The 19,767-nt window shown below is 40.2% G+C and overlaps 1 protein-coding gene across 2 annotated transcripts in view; it reads right to left on the bottom strand.

Annotated features, from left to right (window-relative positions):
- The window catches only part of PPP2R2C (protein phosphatase 2 regulatory subunit Bgamma), a 208,568-nt gene that overhangs the window by 135,915 nt on the left and 52,886 nt on the right, over positions 1 to 19,767 (bottom strand). The window contains exon 1 of one of the 2 annotated variants that reach the window (XM_026054832.1): positions 13,426 to 13,520. The exons of the other annotated variant lie outside the window; for it this stretch is intronic. Coding sequence (XP_025910617.1) covers positions 13,426 to 13,495 — 70 coding nt within the window. The 5' untranslated portion in view covers positions 13,496 to 13,520. Of the gene's footprint in view, positions 1 to 13,425; positions 13,521 to 19,767 lie in introns of those variants that run through there. 2 annotated transcript variants of the gene reach the window in all.

The following is a 19,767-nucleotide window of genomic DNA, read 5'->3' as shown; positions in this document are numbered from 1 at the left end:
ACCAGATGGGAAGTGGTGTTTGACAACTGATTATAGGCACCTGAATGCGAATACAGCCCCATTAACAGCTGCTGTACCAAATATTGCAAACTTAACAGCTACATTACAAGCAGCTGCACACCCATGGATGGTGGCACTAGATGTGAAAGATACGTTCTTTATGGTCCCCTTGCAGGAGGAGGATAAAGAGAAGTTTGCTTTCACTTGGGAGGGAATACAATATACCTTTAACAGACTCCCACAGGGGTATGAACATTCACCCATGATTCCTCATGCCATGCTTTCTGAACTTTCACAGACTGTCTCACTCCCTCAAGATGTGAAACTGTACCAATACAGTGATGATATTCCGATCGAAGGAACTTCACCTAAGAAGGTGGGGGAAGCAGCAGCAGCAGTATGGCAGCACTACAAAAAGCAGAAGTTGAGGTTCCACCTGAAAAATGTCAGGCACCAAGTAAAGAAGTAAAAATTTTAGGTACTTGGTGATAGCAGGCAGCGCAGTGATTCCTCCAGACACTTTAAGAAAAATCCAAGAGCTGCAAATGCCCCAATCAAGGAAGGAGTTACAACAGTTAATGGGAACCTTAGGATATTGGAGGAAGCGTGTACCTGGATTTTCTATTATTGCTCGTCCATTATATTCGCTCTTACAGAAAGGCAAACCTTGGGAGTGGAAATTAGAACACCAAGAGGCGGTCAAAACTCTAACTGAAGAATTAAAAATATATCAGTCATTGGGACCAGTACACCCCCGTGACCCTATTATAGCCGAATGGGGTTTTGCTGAGCATGCTACTTACTGTAACCTGTTCCAAACTGGCCCCGATGGACCAAAAAGACCTTTATTATTTAGTTCAACCGCATTTAAGAAAACAGAACAAAGATATTCTGAATGGGAAAAAGAACTTTTATCTTTAGTCCAAGCAGTTAAACAAGTTGAGAAAATACACCAGGGACAGCCTGTGCAAACCAGAGAACCATTCAATTTGCTAGAAGCAGTCCTAAAAAGGACTGCTCCCCCAGAAGGAGTTGCACAAAAACCCACTATCAGAAAATGGTATACCTACTTAACAGGAGTTGCAGAAAATACTCAATTAATTGAAGGACAGACTAAGGTTTCCAAATTACAGATGCCCGTAAACACTGATCCCCTCACCTTACAAGAACCTTTCAAACCTTTTCCAATTTTGAATGCTCCCCCTCTGACTGAGGGAACACCAACCGAAGGTATCTGGTTCACAGATGCATCAGCAAAAAGAGGCAGCAGCAAATGGCAATACAAAGCCGTAGCCCTAGACATTACCACTGGCAGGCAAGTCACTGAGGAAGGTGAAGGTAGTGCACAAGTAGGAGAATTAAGAGCAGTAGTTTTGGCAGCACAGAATGGAGCAAAAACCATATATGTAGATTTTTATGCTGTGTGGGCCACTGCCACACAATGGCTCTGTCAATGGGAAACCTTGAATTGGGAAATAAATAGATCTCCAGTTTGGAGAAACCAAGATTGGCAATTATTACTAAATATAGCCTGGAAAACACCATTCAACATGGGATGGGTGAAAGCTCATGCCAAGAATAGTCAACCCACCATGAAGTGGAACCAAAAGGTGGATGGATTGACTAAAATAAGAACAGTCATGTTAAGTACTGAATGGTATCGGCTGGGAGAATGGCTACATCAGACTCTGGGTCATACAGGTAGGGAAGCGCTCTACTTTGTGTCTCAAAGGATGGCCCCTAAGCAGGAAAATGTGCAAGACAATCCTCACTGAGCGCCCCCCAGTGTCGACTAAAACTTCAGACGGACCACCTTGCCAAGGCCCCACCCCTTCACATTAGTAAAGGGAAACCCTGTGGTCAGCCTGGCAGATCAACTATACTGGACCCCTGAAACCCTCTTCTGGTTACCGGGGGCTGAAGTGGTTTCTGGCTTATGCATAGCCACAGCCTGTCAAAGGGCAAATGGAAAGAATACTATAAGAGGCCTATCATTTTGATCTTCTAACTTGCCAACCCCTGATGTTATCCAAAGTGATAACAGTTCCCACTTCTCATGTAAGGAAGTACAAGACTGGGTGAAACAAGAAGGAATTCAGTGGGTATTTCACACCTCATATTACCCTGAATCGAATTGGATGGTAGAAAGGATTAATGGTTTGCTCAAGAAAGGGCTTAAGCAATATGATGGCCTTTGGGATACCCAGCTCCCCAAAGTACTCCATCAACTGAGTAACCGATATGGACCCACGGGAAACCGAGCCTTCTTTCCAAAAGGCAGGCTTGGAGACCCACCATCTAAAGAAGAGGAATACCCCGTAACTCTACAGCCGAAACAACCTGTGATGGTTGACTTACCATCTATTGGCACTGTGCCGATGACTTTAACTAGACTCCGTGGCCCGTTCACCTGGGAGGCTACGAATAGTAGCGGCACTAAACATAAAATTAGCGCTTGATGGATCTTTCCTTCCTTCTAATGGGGTAACCAGTTTGGAATCACCCCACTGAAACAAGCCTCTATTTTCTCTTACAGCACTCCACAGGATGGCAGACGGAGGTGCTGTGTTCATGCTGCTATTCCAAACCCTGACAATGTTGCTCCTCCTAACCTGTGGTCAAAGAACCCTAGAGTGGCCATGGTCCCATGCCCATGTTAAGTATACTGGAAGTATGGGACTGAATTCTAATAAAGACTTGAACCTCTCAACTGTGGTCATGCATGGAACTGAAGTATACTTAGAAAATGAATGGAGCTGGGATAGTACTAACCGACTGCCCCAACTCCTGGGAAAGACAGGACAAGAAATAAAGATAGGATGCCGGGTGGTCAATAGGTCCACCCATGAGAAGGCAACTCAAATCTCTGTGACCGAAGTCAAATCAAAAAGAAAAGAAAGGAAAAATTGTGCCACTGAGAGACTGGACTGTTGGTACAATTTTACCTTAGTACAGCCTGTTTTTGTAGTTTGCCTCTGGGCCCACCATAGCGTGGGACTATCATTCAAATTTAAAATAGGCATTACTGAGCTCAGCACAATGATGATAAACCCCATCGTCGTTACTACCACCCCCCCAATACAGGATGCCTTCACCTACAGGACCAAATGCAACTGTACTGTTCCCCCAGATTTCAGAAATCAGACCCTATGCCATCAAATATGTAGGCTAACAAAGGGTCCTATTCAACCCTTCCTGGTCACTCAAGCAAGTAGAATTATTAATGCCAATTAATATCTCTGCTGTAAAGCTCACATGCTTGCCATTCCTAAGCACGTCTTATGCGGGATGGTCAACTTGGCTACATGGATGAACCCTCACCTCCCCAAAACGAACAAGGAAAGATGTGACCAGTATCACAGGGACAGGATTAGGAGTCTTAAATAGTATAGATGCCGAAGTGCTCATAAATAAACTAAGCACAACAACAAGTGATTTGTACAAATTAGAACATCCATTGAGATTTTCTCTGTTAGCACTGGGAACTAACCAATGGCTCTTATCTGATATATTGCCTCAATGGGAAAAAATTAATGAAAGAGACCACCAATTAATTGTGGACACACTTGGTGTAGCCCAAGATAATGTTTCTCTAGTTCTTAGTTGCATCCAAGCTCAACTGTGGATGCAATCTATGGCAACAGCAATTACAAGAGAAGAAGAGGGCACCTTACCCACTGAGATTTGAAAGGTAATTTGGGATAATGCAACTAAATCTGAAAAGGAATTCCAATCTTGGTGGTATTTAGTCAGTTTTACTTATGAACCCATCAACAATAAGGCCACAGCTTTTGTCTTAACAATACACAATACTTCAGTATACACCATATACACAATCATTGCACTGGGATTAAATCACAATGGAACTATACTCTATCTGTTAGAATACAGAGTATGGGCCCAACAAAACGGAAACAAATGGCAAACCGTTGATGTTAATGCATGTGTTGTATGCGAACAACAAGGATTTATTTGTGAGAGCAATACCATCAAAGCCCAAGACATTTGTCTTGACGCTGAACAAAATGTTTGTCATTTTGAAATACATCCCGATGAAACCCCTGAAAATGTACTTGTGTATCTTGGAAAAGGATGTGTTTGCATGAGAACCCTTTGTGATTTTATACTTGGAGATAACATTACTGTAGATACAAGCAATCGTTCAAATATTTGTGTTTGTAACTTTACTGAAATTATGGGATGCAACTGTAATTATTCAGCTCCTATTACGTCTCATCAATTGTTACAATCTAACTATACATTAAATCGAGATTTATTGCCTACCACCATCGGAATGAATCTTATATTGGTGAAAAAACACTACAACACAATGACCTGTGTCAACTGCTGAAACGCATCCAAAACAATGGACAAAGAACCCTAATACTGTTCATCATGATACAGAAGAGATACACCATGTTCTGGAAAGAGTGAAAACAGATGGAGAACATAATTGGTGGGAAAGTCTTCTTGGATGGTCACTGACAGCAATGGGAATTTTTAATCTCATGTGTCATCCAGTTGTGATTTTACTAACTCTAACATTATGTCTATTACTTATAATCATATTGTATATACAAGTTTGGTGAAAAAGCGGAACCTGGAGAGACAGATAACAGCGCAATAGCCAAGGGCTAACTGAGCGTGCGCCAACCAATATACGGCTGGCATGCAAATATGACTATGAGTCAATCATCTTGCCCCATAAATAGGGGGCAGCCCAGAGCCCATTGAGCTCTCCTGCACGGCAGCGGGCTGCATGCCAGGATCTCCCACTGAGCAGGGACGCTTCTCAAGGTTACTCCTCCAGGTCGAGAGATTCCTTGCCCGTGACAGATCCTCGGTAAGCGACTAATAGCATGCTGAAACTTTGCAAACTTTGCTAAGTTGTATCTCTGATTGATTGTGCACGTAATCCTTTAGACAATAACCGTTGATCAAGTCTGGGACTAAGACTGGATCCAGCTGCACCCAGACTCCTCTGAGGAGGAGTTTGGAAAGCAACGGGGTCCACTCTGGACCTCACGACTCAACGGGAGGGTCTCCTTGACGATTTTGTCTGACCCTGTCCTCTACGCAGTAAATAACCAAGTGTACCTTGCCATCGAATCTTGTTAAACCGTTGTCTTATTTACCATTGAACTTTGCTAAATCCCTGTCTTATATCGATAAAACATATTGCTGCTTCTCTCTTACGAGTGAAGTGCATCACTCCTCCGCAACAATCATGACAACAGTCTTGTGGGCTACCTTGGTGGCCAGTTCTGGTCTGTGCTGACCAGCCCACTGTGCCTCTGCCTTCACCCTTTCTTGTCCCCAGGGCAACCTGCAAGGCCTCTCTGACCAAGTGATGGCAGAAAGAGCACAGGACACATCTACTCCCTTGTTCCACCAGCTGCCACTGCCCCTTCCTCTCCCCTGGAGAGCTATCTACTCTGTGACACTGGCGGTATTCAGGGAAGAAATGTTCAAGGAAAGGAGCTAAGCTCAAGGGCAGAGTGTAATACCTCCAAAAAAACAGAGAACCAATTATGTACCAACTGTCCATAGCATTTGCTTTGTAGGGATAGTGGTGATCGGATGAAGAAGGGCAGAACCTAAAAGTCAAGTACACTTTCAAGATCCAGAGATATATCCAAGTCCAGTCTTCGTAGTTCACACAGCTAAAAAACATATTTTTATATGACACACAGATGTTTCCATCCTTTCCTTTCCTACAAATGAATCAGTTAAATATGAAAGGAAAAGCAATGCTATATTTAACAATACAGATTCCAAACCCGTCAGATTAATAAATTCACAAAAGTCAATGAACTGTGTGACATGTTATGTCAAATGATTTTTTTTGAACTGTCTCTTGAAGTACACTTTTATTAGCTTTATTTACACTAGCCAAAAATGGTTTGTTCTTGTTTGTGCTTAAGAAACAAAAATAATATGTATAGTAGCTTATAAGCAAAGAAAAATTCCCAAGAAAAGGAACTCTCTTACCATAAATAGGGCTGCTTTGCTATGTGTTTTTTTATTATTATTGGTAAAGAACTGCAGAACTTTCACCTGGAATCAACAATGTAGATTACACGTTCATTACTAAAGCAATGTTCTGAGTTATCCTAAGAATTACAGAACAGTTGATCAAGAAAGTGCCTCAATATGGCTAGAAGTAGTGCATTTAAAATCCATTTTCATTTAAAAATAAAAATCCTCATGATCATTTTTTCCTCATTTCTTAAGATTCTTTTCTTTAAGCCTATTCTATCATCCTTTTCTTGGTCAAAATGATTGCACTGACATCAGCCAGTAAATACCTTGCCTTCTCTGAGCATGTGCTCTCTTTACTAAGCTGGGGAAAATAAACTGTGGAAGGGAAGTCTCAAAGAGCCAGAAACTAGTAATGATGTAGTAACACAACATAAGCAGTAATGATTGATCACCTTTTTATGGCTGTAATAAAGATACTCAGTTCTTTTCCTATTATAAAATATTCAGTGTTATTGTATCATGTTTCACATTTTAAAGTGATGCAAGAACCACATCTATTATTCTCTAAACTCACCATTTAAATATATGATACACTGCTGAAGTGTCTGAGATCTATGTAGAAAACAAAATACATTGCAAGGTACAGCTTTCTTTCAATAATGATGCATACGCTAAATAAACTGCTCCTGCAGTGAACAATGACACTTAACTCTACCTGCACTGTGTTGTTTAGTTTTACATTATTCAATGCTTTTGAATTGTCAGTTCCAATTAGGAAGAAATCTGGCATAGACAGAGAGCTTGAACAGATCAAAGTTTTATGCCTGCATTTTATCTTATACATGCAACGTACTGCTGACCTCCTGAACTTCAGTTTTCAAGGTTTATATGTAGTTAGAATATTACACATAGTAATTACATAGTTAAATAGACTATAAACATTTCTATTAATAATATCTATATTTATATTTAACACTATAAATAATTATGAATAAATTGCATACAGCCTAAATTGCTGAAGCAAACATGTTTTTTGCACCACTCAGACACCTGTTGGCACCTGAGAAAAGCCCTTCCTTAGCACAGCCAGGTTCTTCTGCACTTCTGTGGATTCACTGCTGGGGAACAAGCTTAATTTGTTTATCACTTGCCTAATGTTCTGGACAGTTCTTCTGTTAATATATCTCATTCACTTCTCCAGGACCTCTAACATTGCACAACAACCATGTATACTTTTATTTATTTATAGAGTGGGAGATCATCTATTGACTATATACGCATGCAAGAGAACTACATTTGCCATAGCCTCAAAGAAGTGAATAATCGGTCCCTGAAGGCAACTCACCTCACTCAGCTCTCCGGCATTGCATATTTATGCCTTTGCAAAAGGGAAGTGCTGCAACCCAGCTCAGTCACACTTGGTAATGTGTTACAGGGTCCATGTGACCCTGGTGAGCAGTTCTCATTCTGAGGCATGACCTGAGCTCCAAGCGAGTAACCCCACACCTTCACGCATGCGCTACAGCCCAGGCCGGCCCGCGGCGCTCTCCTGTGAGGGTCTAACAGTCAGCTGCTAAACTAACCCCTGCCTTGAGCAGGCAGGTCTTCCGCAGGCAGAGGCAGAAACAACTTATCACAGCATGTCCCTGCTCTAGAGGAATGCCAACAGCAGTAAGAAACTCCAAAATCTCCGTCTAGACTCGGGACTAGTACTACTCCTGATTATGATTTCCTCAGAAGGCAGATTTGGCAGATTGAACAGATAAAACATAGAGGAGGTTGGTAGGTAAAACAGAGATGATATTAGCAGCGCCTAACAGATGTGGTATCAAAATTATTTCTGCAAAGTACTTTGAACATGTAAACAGTAGAGTGAGAAGCACTGCTGACAGAGTAATTCACTTAGGATTGCCTGAACGAATCACTGCGCCACGTCCCTTGTACTGGATGTAGCCTTAATGTCTATGCTAGACAGATCCGAGCTTCAGTACCAATGTCTGATTTTCCTACGTGCTGAACCATGCACCCAGCGCCAGGCTTGAGCGGGTGAGCCGGGGTTTGGGCTTCAGTGCAAGCCAGCACAACAGCTGTGCTCTAGCCCTGCCTCCATTGCTTCGCCTAACTAAGCCCTATCATTAAAGATTATAAAGTCAGCAATGTCAATGCACGTCAATGGAATAAACCCTTATTAATCCAAATCTTCAAGGCTACCAAAACATTCATCTGAATAGCATTATGAACAAAAGAAGAACTGATTCCCTGCACACAGAGGCCTAACTATATTCTGTTTAACAAGGGGCAAAGTTATGCTTTAACAAGGTTTACCTCTGTTTAAATTTGACTTGAGAAAAAAAAATAAAAATAAACCTCAAGTGAGTAGAATGAGCAATAATTTCTAGTGCTGTTATAAAACTGTTTTTAAGTGAGTTTTTTAAAAAGATATAAGCCCTCAATATTCACAATATAATTCTTGAATTAATGTTGTTAAAAGAAAACACACCCTGACCTCAAGAAGAGTTACTTTTTGTACTTTTTTTTAATAACGCTGTTACCAGTCATTCTCAGAGGTAAGTGCAGTAAAGCAGTTCCTGTTCTCTGTATTCATCTAAAATTCTCAGGTAGTCATCTCTTATTCAAATTATATTTGACTTATTTATGAAAGTCAAGTTCAAAAATAAATTTCTTCTTAGCAGATGAGATTGGATAATTTCTCTTAACTTCAATTAAAGAAGAACAGATATACTAATTAGCTTGGTTAAGGGACAAAAAGCCCCCAAATTCTGTTTTCATTATCTGTGGGGACTTTAATATTATTACGGGAAAAAAAAAAAAAGATTTTTTCCATCCTGTATAATAAATGTTTTACATGGTTATGATTCAATATGCTTTACACTGCACTGGTAATTCTCATTATTCTTCAAATATCACATTTGAGGAGGTTAATACACCATTAACATGATTAACTTTTTAATAGAAGCTAAGCCATATGGAACCAATCTGCACCATTCGCCTATATAAATGACGAGATAGTAAAGGGCAGCTTCTGCCCCACTGCACCTGTGCAACTACACTAGCTTCACTTGCACTTGCAGGCACAGCCCACAGGAAGCACAGGGATCACTAGAAACAGAGTACCCACAACTTTTTATTCCTTCCCAAAACAGTAACAATCCATAGAAAGGCAGGGATGAACCGATATGCTGGACCTGTCTGCATACAACTTGCAGAATACCTTCGCCAAGCGTTTAATGCCAGAGGAGCAATTCTCCATCCAGGTAAATTTGGGTTCATGGAGGTGTATCACAGGCTTTAACATAGAGAGTTTTGTAAGAGAATAGCGATTTTTTGTTAATTATTTCTCTGTCAGTCATTCAATCTGTAAAATATAAAGCAGCTGAACTAACAGTACAATTGCTCTGAGGAGCAGCATTGTCGTTCCCCACAATTTTTTCCCTCTGCAGGAATGCAGTGACCATACTTCACAACTCACCACTCTGAATCTCATCTTGTTCTGCTTATCCCATGATCCCGAGACAGCAAAGCATGTCAGTAGTTCTGTCAATTTTGCTGTTAATCTTAAGCATATGAAATGTCAAGGGAACTCACAGACTGAAGGTCATTCTCTGCCCCAGAAAGCACACAATCTTCTTCCCTCCTGTGCCTTCCCCAACAGTCTCACCATTTTTTCTTGCCATGCCATTCATTATCTTCCCTAACAAATTTTGTCGGTATGCCACAAAGGCTCTAGTTTCTCCCCTCCAGCCCCTTTTCTTTCCCATGTCACACTGTGCCTCTCCTACTCTTCTCTGTTCTTCTAAAGGTGTTGTTGAAATAATACATTTTACTGACACAACACCTCCTGGGCAGCTGGTTCCCACAGCTGGGGTGCAAAAGGCAATAAAGATAAAACACAGCTCAGCAATGAATCACAGGCCTGAACAGATCTCAGAGGTCATCTAGTCCATCCCTCTGCCCCAAAAGACAGTCAGCTATCCTAAGTCGTTTCTTACAAACGTCTATATAACCTACCCTTAAAGACTTCCAGTGAAACTCCACAAGCTCCACAGGCAATCTAACCATCCCTGTGTTTCACTATCTTTACATTAGAAAATTCAATCTTTTCTCATAGGTCATATTTTTCTAGGCCTCAGGTCTTTCTTCTTGCTTTCTTTAAATGTATCATCAGGTCTCTTTTGTTTTCCCCACGAAAGCTGGTACAGAACTCCAATTAAAGCAGTTACTTTCAAAAACCACTCTTGAAAATGACCACTGGAAAGTTTACTGTATATTGCTGCTGAAATTAAGTTCCCTTTTTTCAGCATGTAGCTATAACATACTTTTAAGACTAGAAATGGAATAATTATTCAAGTCCTGCTTGTCTTAACTCCATTCATTTTATTGGAGATAAGCATATGTAACAGTAGAATCAAGTCCAGGTTGTCACTTTTGTTTTACATATTTCTACAATGCCTGTTACCAGAATCAGTATAAGAACATCAACAATCAAACTAAGGAACTTTTGAGATTCAGAAAAACTATTTGAGATCCAGAAGCAAAGGTAAGCCATGTTTAGTACAGATAACCCTAATGCAACAAAAGAACGCCTTACATGGCAGAGGTATGAAATTCCACTTTGCTCAAGCAAGCAGTCCCATTAGGAATGGGCTAGGCCCACTAGCAAGAGCAGAGCAAATCGGACTTGGCTCACAGTTTTCCTATAGCCTGTGAATTCATACATCACCTGATTTTTAATTTTTTTTAATCACTGAATAAGTAAAGGAGGGAGAGAAGAAATGAAGCAATAACTAACCCATATATTCTTGATTATTGTTGGCTTTATTCCTCAGAGAACAGAAGAGAAACAAAGCGCATACAGAAATGCCACCTTTTGCAAATGAATTCATTGCGCTACATGGAGCAGCAAGGATGGAAGACACCCCTTACCAAGATTTTAAAACTCTGGAAACTGAAGGGAAAAAGGTAGTTAGTTATTCACAGAGAGCAACAAACCAGTAGCTTTTCTTATACATGTAATACAACATAAAGTATTTCTTTGTTTTAAACAGTGGATTATAAAAGCCAAAAAGCTGAAAGACAGACTTGGGATTGGCCCCAACAAAATTATCTTCCAATATAACAAAAAAATCCATTACTGCCTGTAACCCAGAATCACTGGGTTTCCACATGTACATTACTATCATATGCACAGTCTTAACATACGATAGGATCAAATGGGAGGACTGTTGTTTCTTAAGGCCTTTATAACTGAAAAATGTTACAGACTGTTTCATGAAGAAAAATCTTTCAATTAAAAAAATGAAAAAAACAAAATGAATAAAGCACATTTTAAGCACCAGCTTACATATGCATTGTGCATTTTAAACAAAATATATCAATGAGAAATTAAAATTTGTTATGGTTTTCTTTGAGCTGGATACCTGAAGCTGTCCCTTGAAGATTTTCACAAATAATTAAGTCCAGTCTGTCTTGATTTTTATGTTCTTTTAAAAGGTATGGCAATCTCAGATAAAACAGAAGTGAAGAATTTAATTACAGCTGACAAACTGAGGATTCCCAAGAAATATTGCACTAGTCAGGGCTGAAGAAGTAACACTTTGCTACTGAAGGTTTCCTATACTCCAATCTACCTCAACAGATCAGATGACAACATATTTCATAATGACTCCTGATCATAGGGGAAATATAATAGAGGCTCATATTGTTATTCAAGCTTTATTCTGACCCATTTCAGACAATCCACTCCATGTGGAAACAATCATAGAAGAATATTCATTCCTTCTAATCCAAACATCAAGTGAAGATAAAACGTTAGGAAAATCTAACAATTGAGTCAGCAGTGTGCCCAACAACACTGCATACCTCCACCTAATTTTTAACCCCCCACCTCGATAACATATAAAGCAGAAGTAGATTGATTTACAAAATTCACAAGGGATTATTTTCCTCAAGTTACCAAATTGGCAGACTTCAAAGTCCGAATTTTAACATAGCCACACATGCACATTAAATATACATCAGAATCTTAACACATAGCAAATACACTGCAGTAATTATGCAGTGCATTTTGCAGAAACTAAGGCATAAATTTATAAATCTCAAATTTAAGAAAAAGTTTCTTCAAATACGATTACAAGTGACTGCATCTCAAAATAAAACCAAAACAAAGCATCATTCAGACAAAAAACATGAACCAAAATTTCAAAAGAAATAAAAAATGCACAGAAACATGAACCAGGATGCAAAGAATGTCCTAGAGGCAAGATTACCGAACAATTACACCAGCCAATGGTAACAGGGACAGTACAGAGCTTTCTTAATTTTTCTTCTGAAAAATCTGCTTTGTGCTCCCAGTATGGTTAAATCATCCTGCTGTTCTCTACAGTCTAAAAAAATGCAAATCATCAATAATCAAGAGAGCATCAGCTGATCACATTTCAGGATGCGGCATGGGAGTATTAAGTGACTGCACATTGATCAAATGACGACACAATCTGGAGACTGAGTCTCAAGTAGTATTGGTTGACCCTGTTGTTAAGTATGTTCCTATTATATAAGCCTATATTGAAGTACTGTTTCTGCTGCTGCAAAGTGCTGTTAAAACTCTGCACACACAAATGCATTTGGAAAATCAGCTATCTACAAATATATTTTCCCTGTTCAAACAATCAGTCTTAAAATGGCCTGCTCTTAGACCAACTTTCTGGCAATGAAATATGGAGTTCCTCAGTACCTGACCCAACAATTTCACTTGTCTCAAGGTAAATTCTCTCAGCATGTGTGTCACCTGCAGGAAAATCCTTTTTATGTAACGAACTACCAGCCACTGAATGACTAAAGATGAAGGTACCTTTTCTTTTCTCTTTTACCTTGCACATACATGGAGGATGGAAAGCAGGCAGCAGTATTTCAAAAGATTATGCATACATACTCCTTCTAAATGTATGCGGTTCTCAAGGGAACAATCAACTCAGCAATTTCTGTGATGCTCAGGCTACAATTACCAAAACGAGATGCATAACCTTTATTACACCAGCAAACAGTTAACTTTACAGATCATTTCTCTTACTTTAGTGCTCCCAAATCTTTTATCTCTTAAGTAATCAGCTGCTTCCAATCTCTCACATTGCAGCTTCTGTGCATTCAATGCCAGGTGCTGCACACCTCCCTAGCACAAACTGATCACAATGCAAGACCTTCTTTAGCCTCTATATAGGTTCATATATTTTGGTAACATGACAAAATGCCTTTAGGTTTTAGCAGATCCAAACAGATTGTGTTGCTGTGTCACACAGAAAAATGCCTTTAAAGTCTCTCTATTAAAAAATTAAAAACCAGCAACAACCTACCGCTCCAAACATGACAGTGCATTTTTGCCATAGAATATGCAATGTAAGAAGAGAATAACGAGAGGATTTCTGTTACCTTCAGTCACATAGTTGTGGTCTCGCAGAAAGCTGTGGTTAATTTTCCGTGTGTCCGTGTCCTCGCCCATTTACAGCAGGATTACTCAGCATGCCTATCCGCAGTGGACTGATAGCATCGGCAGAGGTCGTCACAAGAGCACCATCCATGCTGCCACTGCCTAGCAGAGGCGGGGAGCGCGCTGGGCTACTGAGCACAGCATAATGAGAGCTAGTGATGCAGCACAGATTTGGGGGGTGAATAACAGTCAAAAAAAAACAAAAAAAGAAAAAAAAGGAAGGAAGGAAGAAAGAAAAAAAGAAGTAACAGGGGAAAGAAGGAGGGAGAAACAGCTCCAATAAATCAGAAATGCAAAAACCCCATAGGGAGCTTGCGTGAAGGGAACACAGGCACTTCTCCCGCAGTTAAAGAATAACCCAATTGTTTAGTCAGGTACTCCTTAAACAAGCGCCCACGCAGAGTCTCCTCCAAGTGTCTGCTGCTGGGGATCTTGCTGGCTGCTAGGAAAGTGGCAATCAGTGTACTGCAGCAAAAGCCGCCTGGAGAAGCTCTCTGCTTGCTGTTGCTGCTAGCACTGTCATATGCCTCTGCTGCATCAGAGCAGGCCCCTCCCCGCCAGCCTCGCGCTGCCCAACCACGCAAGATCCGCATGTTGTAAAGTGAAAAATGAGACTGCAGGTAATTATTTTAGCTCTTCTGCTGGCAAGATGGGCAATGAAAAATTTAAGGGAGGGGATGCAGGAGAAAAAACTTCAAGCTGCTTAAATGGGTTTGCATTGACACATACTGCACGCTAATGTGAAGGTACAATTTTTGTACTAGTCAATACTGTCATATGCAGCAAAAGCAACAGTCGTTCAATGTCAGCCTGAATAAATATTACTGAAATTGCCAAATACCTGCATATTAAAAAGGAATGGCTACAGATAAGGAAACCTTAGGAAAAAGAAAGATAAAATAACTCTGATTAAGCTTTTAATTTTTGCCATAGTTTGTAGCTAAAAGACAAATTACAAAGTATGAAAAAATTAGGGCCAGAAGACAACCTCTGCATCCTCACTGCACACGAAAGGAAAGGTGGACAAAGGGAATCTTTGCAGGTTATGGCATTTTCCCTAAACCTGCTATTTTCATTCACTATATTATCCTATCACCTTGAAAAAGCAACATATTCTCAGAAATAGGAAAACACACGCAAATGAAAAACTACTCACTTGCACTGTAAAATAAAGCTTGTTCTTTCGCCCAAGTGCTTAAAGTAAATGCAGTTACAATGGTTTATATTAAAAAAAAATTCTTTCAACTGAACAGACTAGCAAGTTCCTTAAATTTTTAGTATCTATTCACTAAACTATGAGCTGTTTGCTGCAAAAGTCATGTATTCTGAAAAAGTATAAGTACCAAAGTATAAAATTTGAATAGAAAGCAAATGGCTGTGTACCAAAGCCACCATTACAGCAAAACCAATTTAGAGTAGAGAAGGATGGTCCTGTAGTTTAGGCACTGGAGTTGAACACGAAAGTACAAGTTCAGTTCTCAGCATTACTACAGTTTTTTGTGCAAACCTGCAGGAATCCTGTATAGTCTGTGTTGTTGTTGTAATTGAAACTTAGATATATGGTTCCTTGGGGTAAATTCAATTTCAAGCGCCTGGCTATTACTGTAAAAGGGTTATATGACTTTGGAAAAAGTACAGAACTATGTAAAATACCGATTGTAATTACTATCCAGTGATAAACATCTAATTTCAGGACAAAGTAAGATCTGGGGGCAAAAGAGGGATAGCAATGGAATGACATTCTTCACTTCCTCATCAATGAAGCAATATACAACAGAACTGTCTTCAAACCGACATGTAAACATTATCAAATCTTCACATTTGGGAAGGTGGGAAAGTAAAAGGAGATATACAATCCTTACATTTGTATAGAATACTGTATTTATGTGCAGCAATGTAACAACGCTAGGAATGCTATTTCTGCATTTAGAGCATCAGCTAATACTGTGGCAGTGCCTGACAGACTGACACTGAAATGACATTGAGGAGCGCTGGCACAAACCATGCAATCAGCACAGCCACTTTTCAGAAGAAAAGCAATGGCTTATTTTATCAGTATTTTTCTTTAACTGCAAAAACAATTCCACACAAAACCTTGCTACTTGGCCCTAGAAGCAAATACTCTTTTACTTAAGGCAGTGGAACTACAGTTCAAGAAATACAAGGGTGTCTTAGCAGCCTGCACAGTGCACATCAACAAAGAACCTGGCCCAACAGCTAGGATACAAATCCATGAATGTCTGCACCGTATAGCACATACCAGGTTAGCTCCAGCATCCCAGCACATCTTGTAACTATGCGGTAACCTCCTCTGCTGTGTTCTATGGCAGAAACAGCAGGAAGAGACAAGCAGTTTAGTCTCTGGTGACTGAGCATAAGCTTTGTGCTTTATCGGTTTGATTCCCTAGTCTGGGAAAGGCTTCCTCTCACCATCAGAGCATCCTTGAGAGCCACAAAGGCTTTACTCAGGATAACACCGGTATATTCAGTTACCCAACTCACAGATCTCTGACTCTCTGAAGAGTATCAGTATCCTTGAATTAGGCACATAATTTCCCTCAGCATCATCTGAAGTGGCTGAAGAGCCTCAAAATGGGATTCATGAGAGACGGTAGGTTGAGCTAAAACTACTAGATCTAGCTATTATAAGTCACTGGAGTAAGGGTTTGCATCTTATCCATCTCAAAGGTGTAGATGCGTATCTTTGGGCTACAGGTAGATGATTCAGAGCAAGAGATATACCCCTGAATTTTTTTCTCACTGTGGGGTTTCTACAACTTGGCCTTTGAAAAGGCTTAACACTTTCCAGTGTTAATTTTGTCAAGACACCTTAGGTCAGAGTAAAGGAGCAGAAAAGGGCATGAGCTTTAGACCAATGATCAGCTCGGGATTCCAGTTCTCGCTTCAGTTATTGTCTCTGTATTTTATTCAAGAGCTTTTTAAACATAAAAAACAGCAGGAAAGAGTCTTGGAGCAGGAATGAGGACCCTGATCTCCCTCTGCCTCTGCTTAAATTTCCACACCCCCAGATTTATAAAGCCATAGTGTTGCAGAGTCCTTTGAAGCACAGTCTAGAGAGTGTAAGTTCAGAGACAAGCCTTTTAGGCGCTAGCTCTCAAGAGAACCCAGTAGCACCCAAAATGCATGAGTGTAACAGAGAACTGTTAGCAAATACTTTAAACAATCCCCAAAATTCTGAAGTCAGAAGTTTATAAGTTCATAACTGCTAGAAGGCTGTCCAATAGACCAGAATAACTAGGTTTTAATCAGAGCCTCATAGCAACTTCCTCCCTGCATGCTTCATCTTCCTCATTTGACCTCTGTGAACCTCCTGCCAGCCACAGGCCATATTTCAGCTCACAGGCTGCCTGCCCTATCCTCTTCAGCCAACTGCTGCCTTTTGCCCACTCTTGTCCTTGTGCCTTCTGTCCCAAGCACAAATCCTTCCAACTTCAGGATACCACCTCCTTTCCTTAAAACTGGCACCATCAACTTTTCAAGGCTGTACACCAAACCATTTCTCCTTTCCAGTTTGGAGGATGAGCACGCCAGCAGCAACACCAAATAAGCCAGGATCTGCTGCCTCAAGAGCAGCAACATTTTCCTTATGGACATGCATGGCCTGGTACAGAGCTGAAACCTGTGGTACAGGCAGTATCCCACAATAAGGATCCAGTCCTTCCAGCTGGTCCGGGTGGACCTTCCTGAAGTCTATTACCAATTTCTATGCAGAAAGTCCATTTTAATTCTGAAATTTCTGCCTGCTTGTTGGAAGCAAGTATGGCATAAATACTGGATGATGATACTAGCTGCCATTCAGAAAGTAACTGTCAGAACCTATAAATATAACAAAAGGGAAATTATACCTAGAATTTGACTAAAATAAGAAAGGAGGCCTTGCAAATACTGATATTTATTTTGTATAAAATAACCCTAATCATGCCCCTCCCTGTCACATGACTATCATCTTGGATTTGCTCTTGCAAAGACAAAAGGGTTTGTGGGAGATACACACTGCACGTGAAGTCCTGACTCCAGCAAAAAGTACAATGGAGAGCAAGTTTACACCCAACCATTTAACACTATGGTTAGACCAATCTGAGTCAAGCAGGCACCTCCTCAGCACTTTTAGGTACTGTGCAGGAGGTAGTCAAACTGCTCATTTTCAGAAAACTAACCTAGATGCTTTTGTTAGGGACCTACGCTCCCTACATATTTAGCAAAGCTTCCAGAGGACAGTTCAGAGCATCTGAGCCAGAAACCTCCTTTCTCCATTTTGTATATTGGATGCTCAACATCCTAACTCAGGCACCCAGGTTGGACACATTGCCTTAAACTTCCTCTGTGGAAGTAACACCTAGACATACCTTTAGCAGCTTGTTCTGATTGCTATGACTGCTCGAGCTGGACGAAATGTCACCTTGCAGGGCATTTGAGCCCATAAGGGCTTTGTTAAATGACACAGCTGAATAAATGTGTAGAAATAATTTATATTTACAAACAAACAGAAAATGAACATGTGTTCCCCTCCTCCAAAAAAGCACATAGAAAATTAATTACTGAAAATAAATCAACATTATTTTGATGTTGTGAAAATGCTCAGAACAGCCACACAATGTCTGCAAAAAAACCCCCACTGCAAACACTGTTTTCTTTGTACACCCCTCTAAAATTTCTGTGACCAAGTTAGGTGCAATTTCTACAACCTGAGAGAACATTCCTGCCCTTCCACCTAATTGCAGCAATTACCACCCTTTATTTGTTCCCAGTAAGGTGAAATTTTAAAATTTCTATACTCTGTCATACGGAGCTCCTCCTCTTCTTTGTTAGGTGTAATTTAAGCAGTTAAAGAGTACTTCATTTTTTGTAGGAGCCAAGCAGCCTTTTTTTTTGTGAACTGAAAATAATAACTCCAATCTAGAGATAATTTTCTCCTCCCACCACTGGAATTAGAGAGGTTCATAGACAACTTCCTAAGGCATCACATCTGGGTCAGATCAAGCTTAATTCATTCCTCCCACATTTAAGTTAAAAAACTCCTAAGGAAGAAGAGAATGTGCAGAAAGCCTTTAACAAAAACTCTAGACATTATTCCCTGTGTGTATGCAAATGCCTTCCCCAAGATTATGAGTCAAATCCTTACTCTGTGGCAAATATTAGTCCACTGACTTAAGTAGGTCAGTTCACATGAGAAAGATTAGCAGAATTCTGCTCTAAATTTGTAGGGCAATGAAAATATCTGATATGACACTTGCTGATAAGTAGCCATGCTGTTTTAAAATGCTATTTATTATCAGTCTCACTGATAATCTACATAATTTGATCTGGCCAAAATATCCAGGGCAGGGAGGGGAGGGAGGAAGAAACTTTGAATCAAAATATTAGTTATTTGCACTTTCATAGTATCTCAAAGTCCTACTCATAAAGCAGGCCACAGATTGGGCTAAATACTTTAAAAAACACAGAAATAAAAGAACGTCCTATCCCAAAGAGATTACAAGCAAACTATAAAATGGAAGAGCATAAGTACAGATCAGTCAGAGACATAAAAGTAAACAGTGAGTCAGTAATGAGGATGGAGTCCCGTCTTCCAGCTTTCATTAAAAGGTGGTCATTAGACACTTTGTGGAGAGCACCAAACAAAAACTCGTTTGAAGAGGTTGAAAAATAACCACGTAATAAGAATAGAGTGAACTCAGAGGTGAAAGGAGGAAGACTGTCAAGTAGGGCAAGAGCTTTTTTTTTTCTCCCTGAAGATGGAAAAGAATATGAGTACCAAAATGTCTTCTAAAGAGCGCAAGATGTTTAGGTAAAGTGTCAGTGGAGAGTGAGAAGTAAGGAGAGTAAAAGAGCAGCCATGAGACAGCTACGAATGCTGAATGAGGGGACCACTGAGAAAACAGAGGAGTTAAAATGGAGCACAGCAAACAAAAACTGGTTATGAAACAGGAGGAGAAAAACCTGATGGGACAGGCAGAGGAAGTAAGCTGAGGAGAGGGAGGAACCTGCATTTCACTTTGTCAGAGTTTTGGGGAGAAGGATCAGAGAGAGGGGAAGGTGGAGAAAGAAGGCAGGAAGGATGCAGAAACTGAAGCAGGAGGCAACAGATACCTTGAGGAAGAAATCAAAATTAGCAAAGATATAAATGGGATTGATCATGTAAGATTTGGTAACCATGTAGCTTAGTTGGAGGAATTAACGAATCAAAGAAGAGAACAAGTGTTTGCTGAAGAAGTACGGATCATGTTTGCTCACTGCTCTTCCATCAGGAAGCTCTGCAGTAC

The sequence above is a fragment of the Apteryx rowi genome, unplaced genomic scaffold (assembly GCF_003343035.1).
Source record: "Apteryx rowi isolate R43461 unplaced genomic scaffold, aptRow1 scaffold_97, whole genome shotgun sequence".
In the NCBI taxonomy this organism is placed as follows: domain Eukaryota; kingdom Metazoa; phylum Chordata; class Aves; order Apterygiformes; family Apterygidae; genus Apteryx; species Apteryx rowi.
Note: the sequence above shows the minus strand (reverse complement) of the source record. Positions and strands in the feature narration are given on the sequence as shown.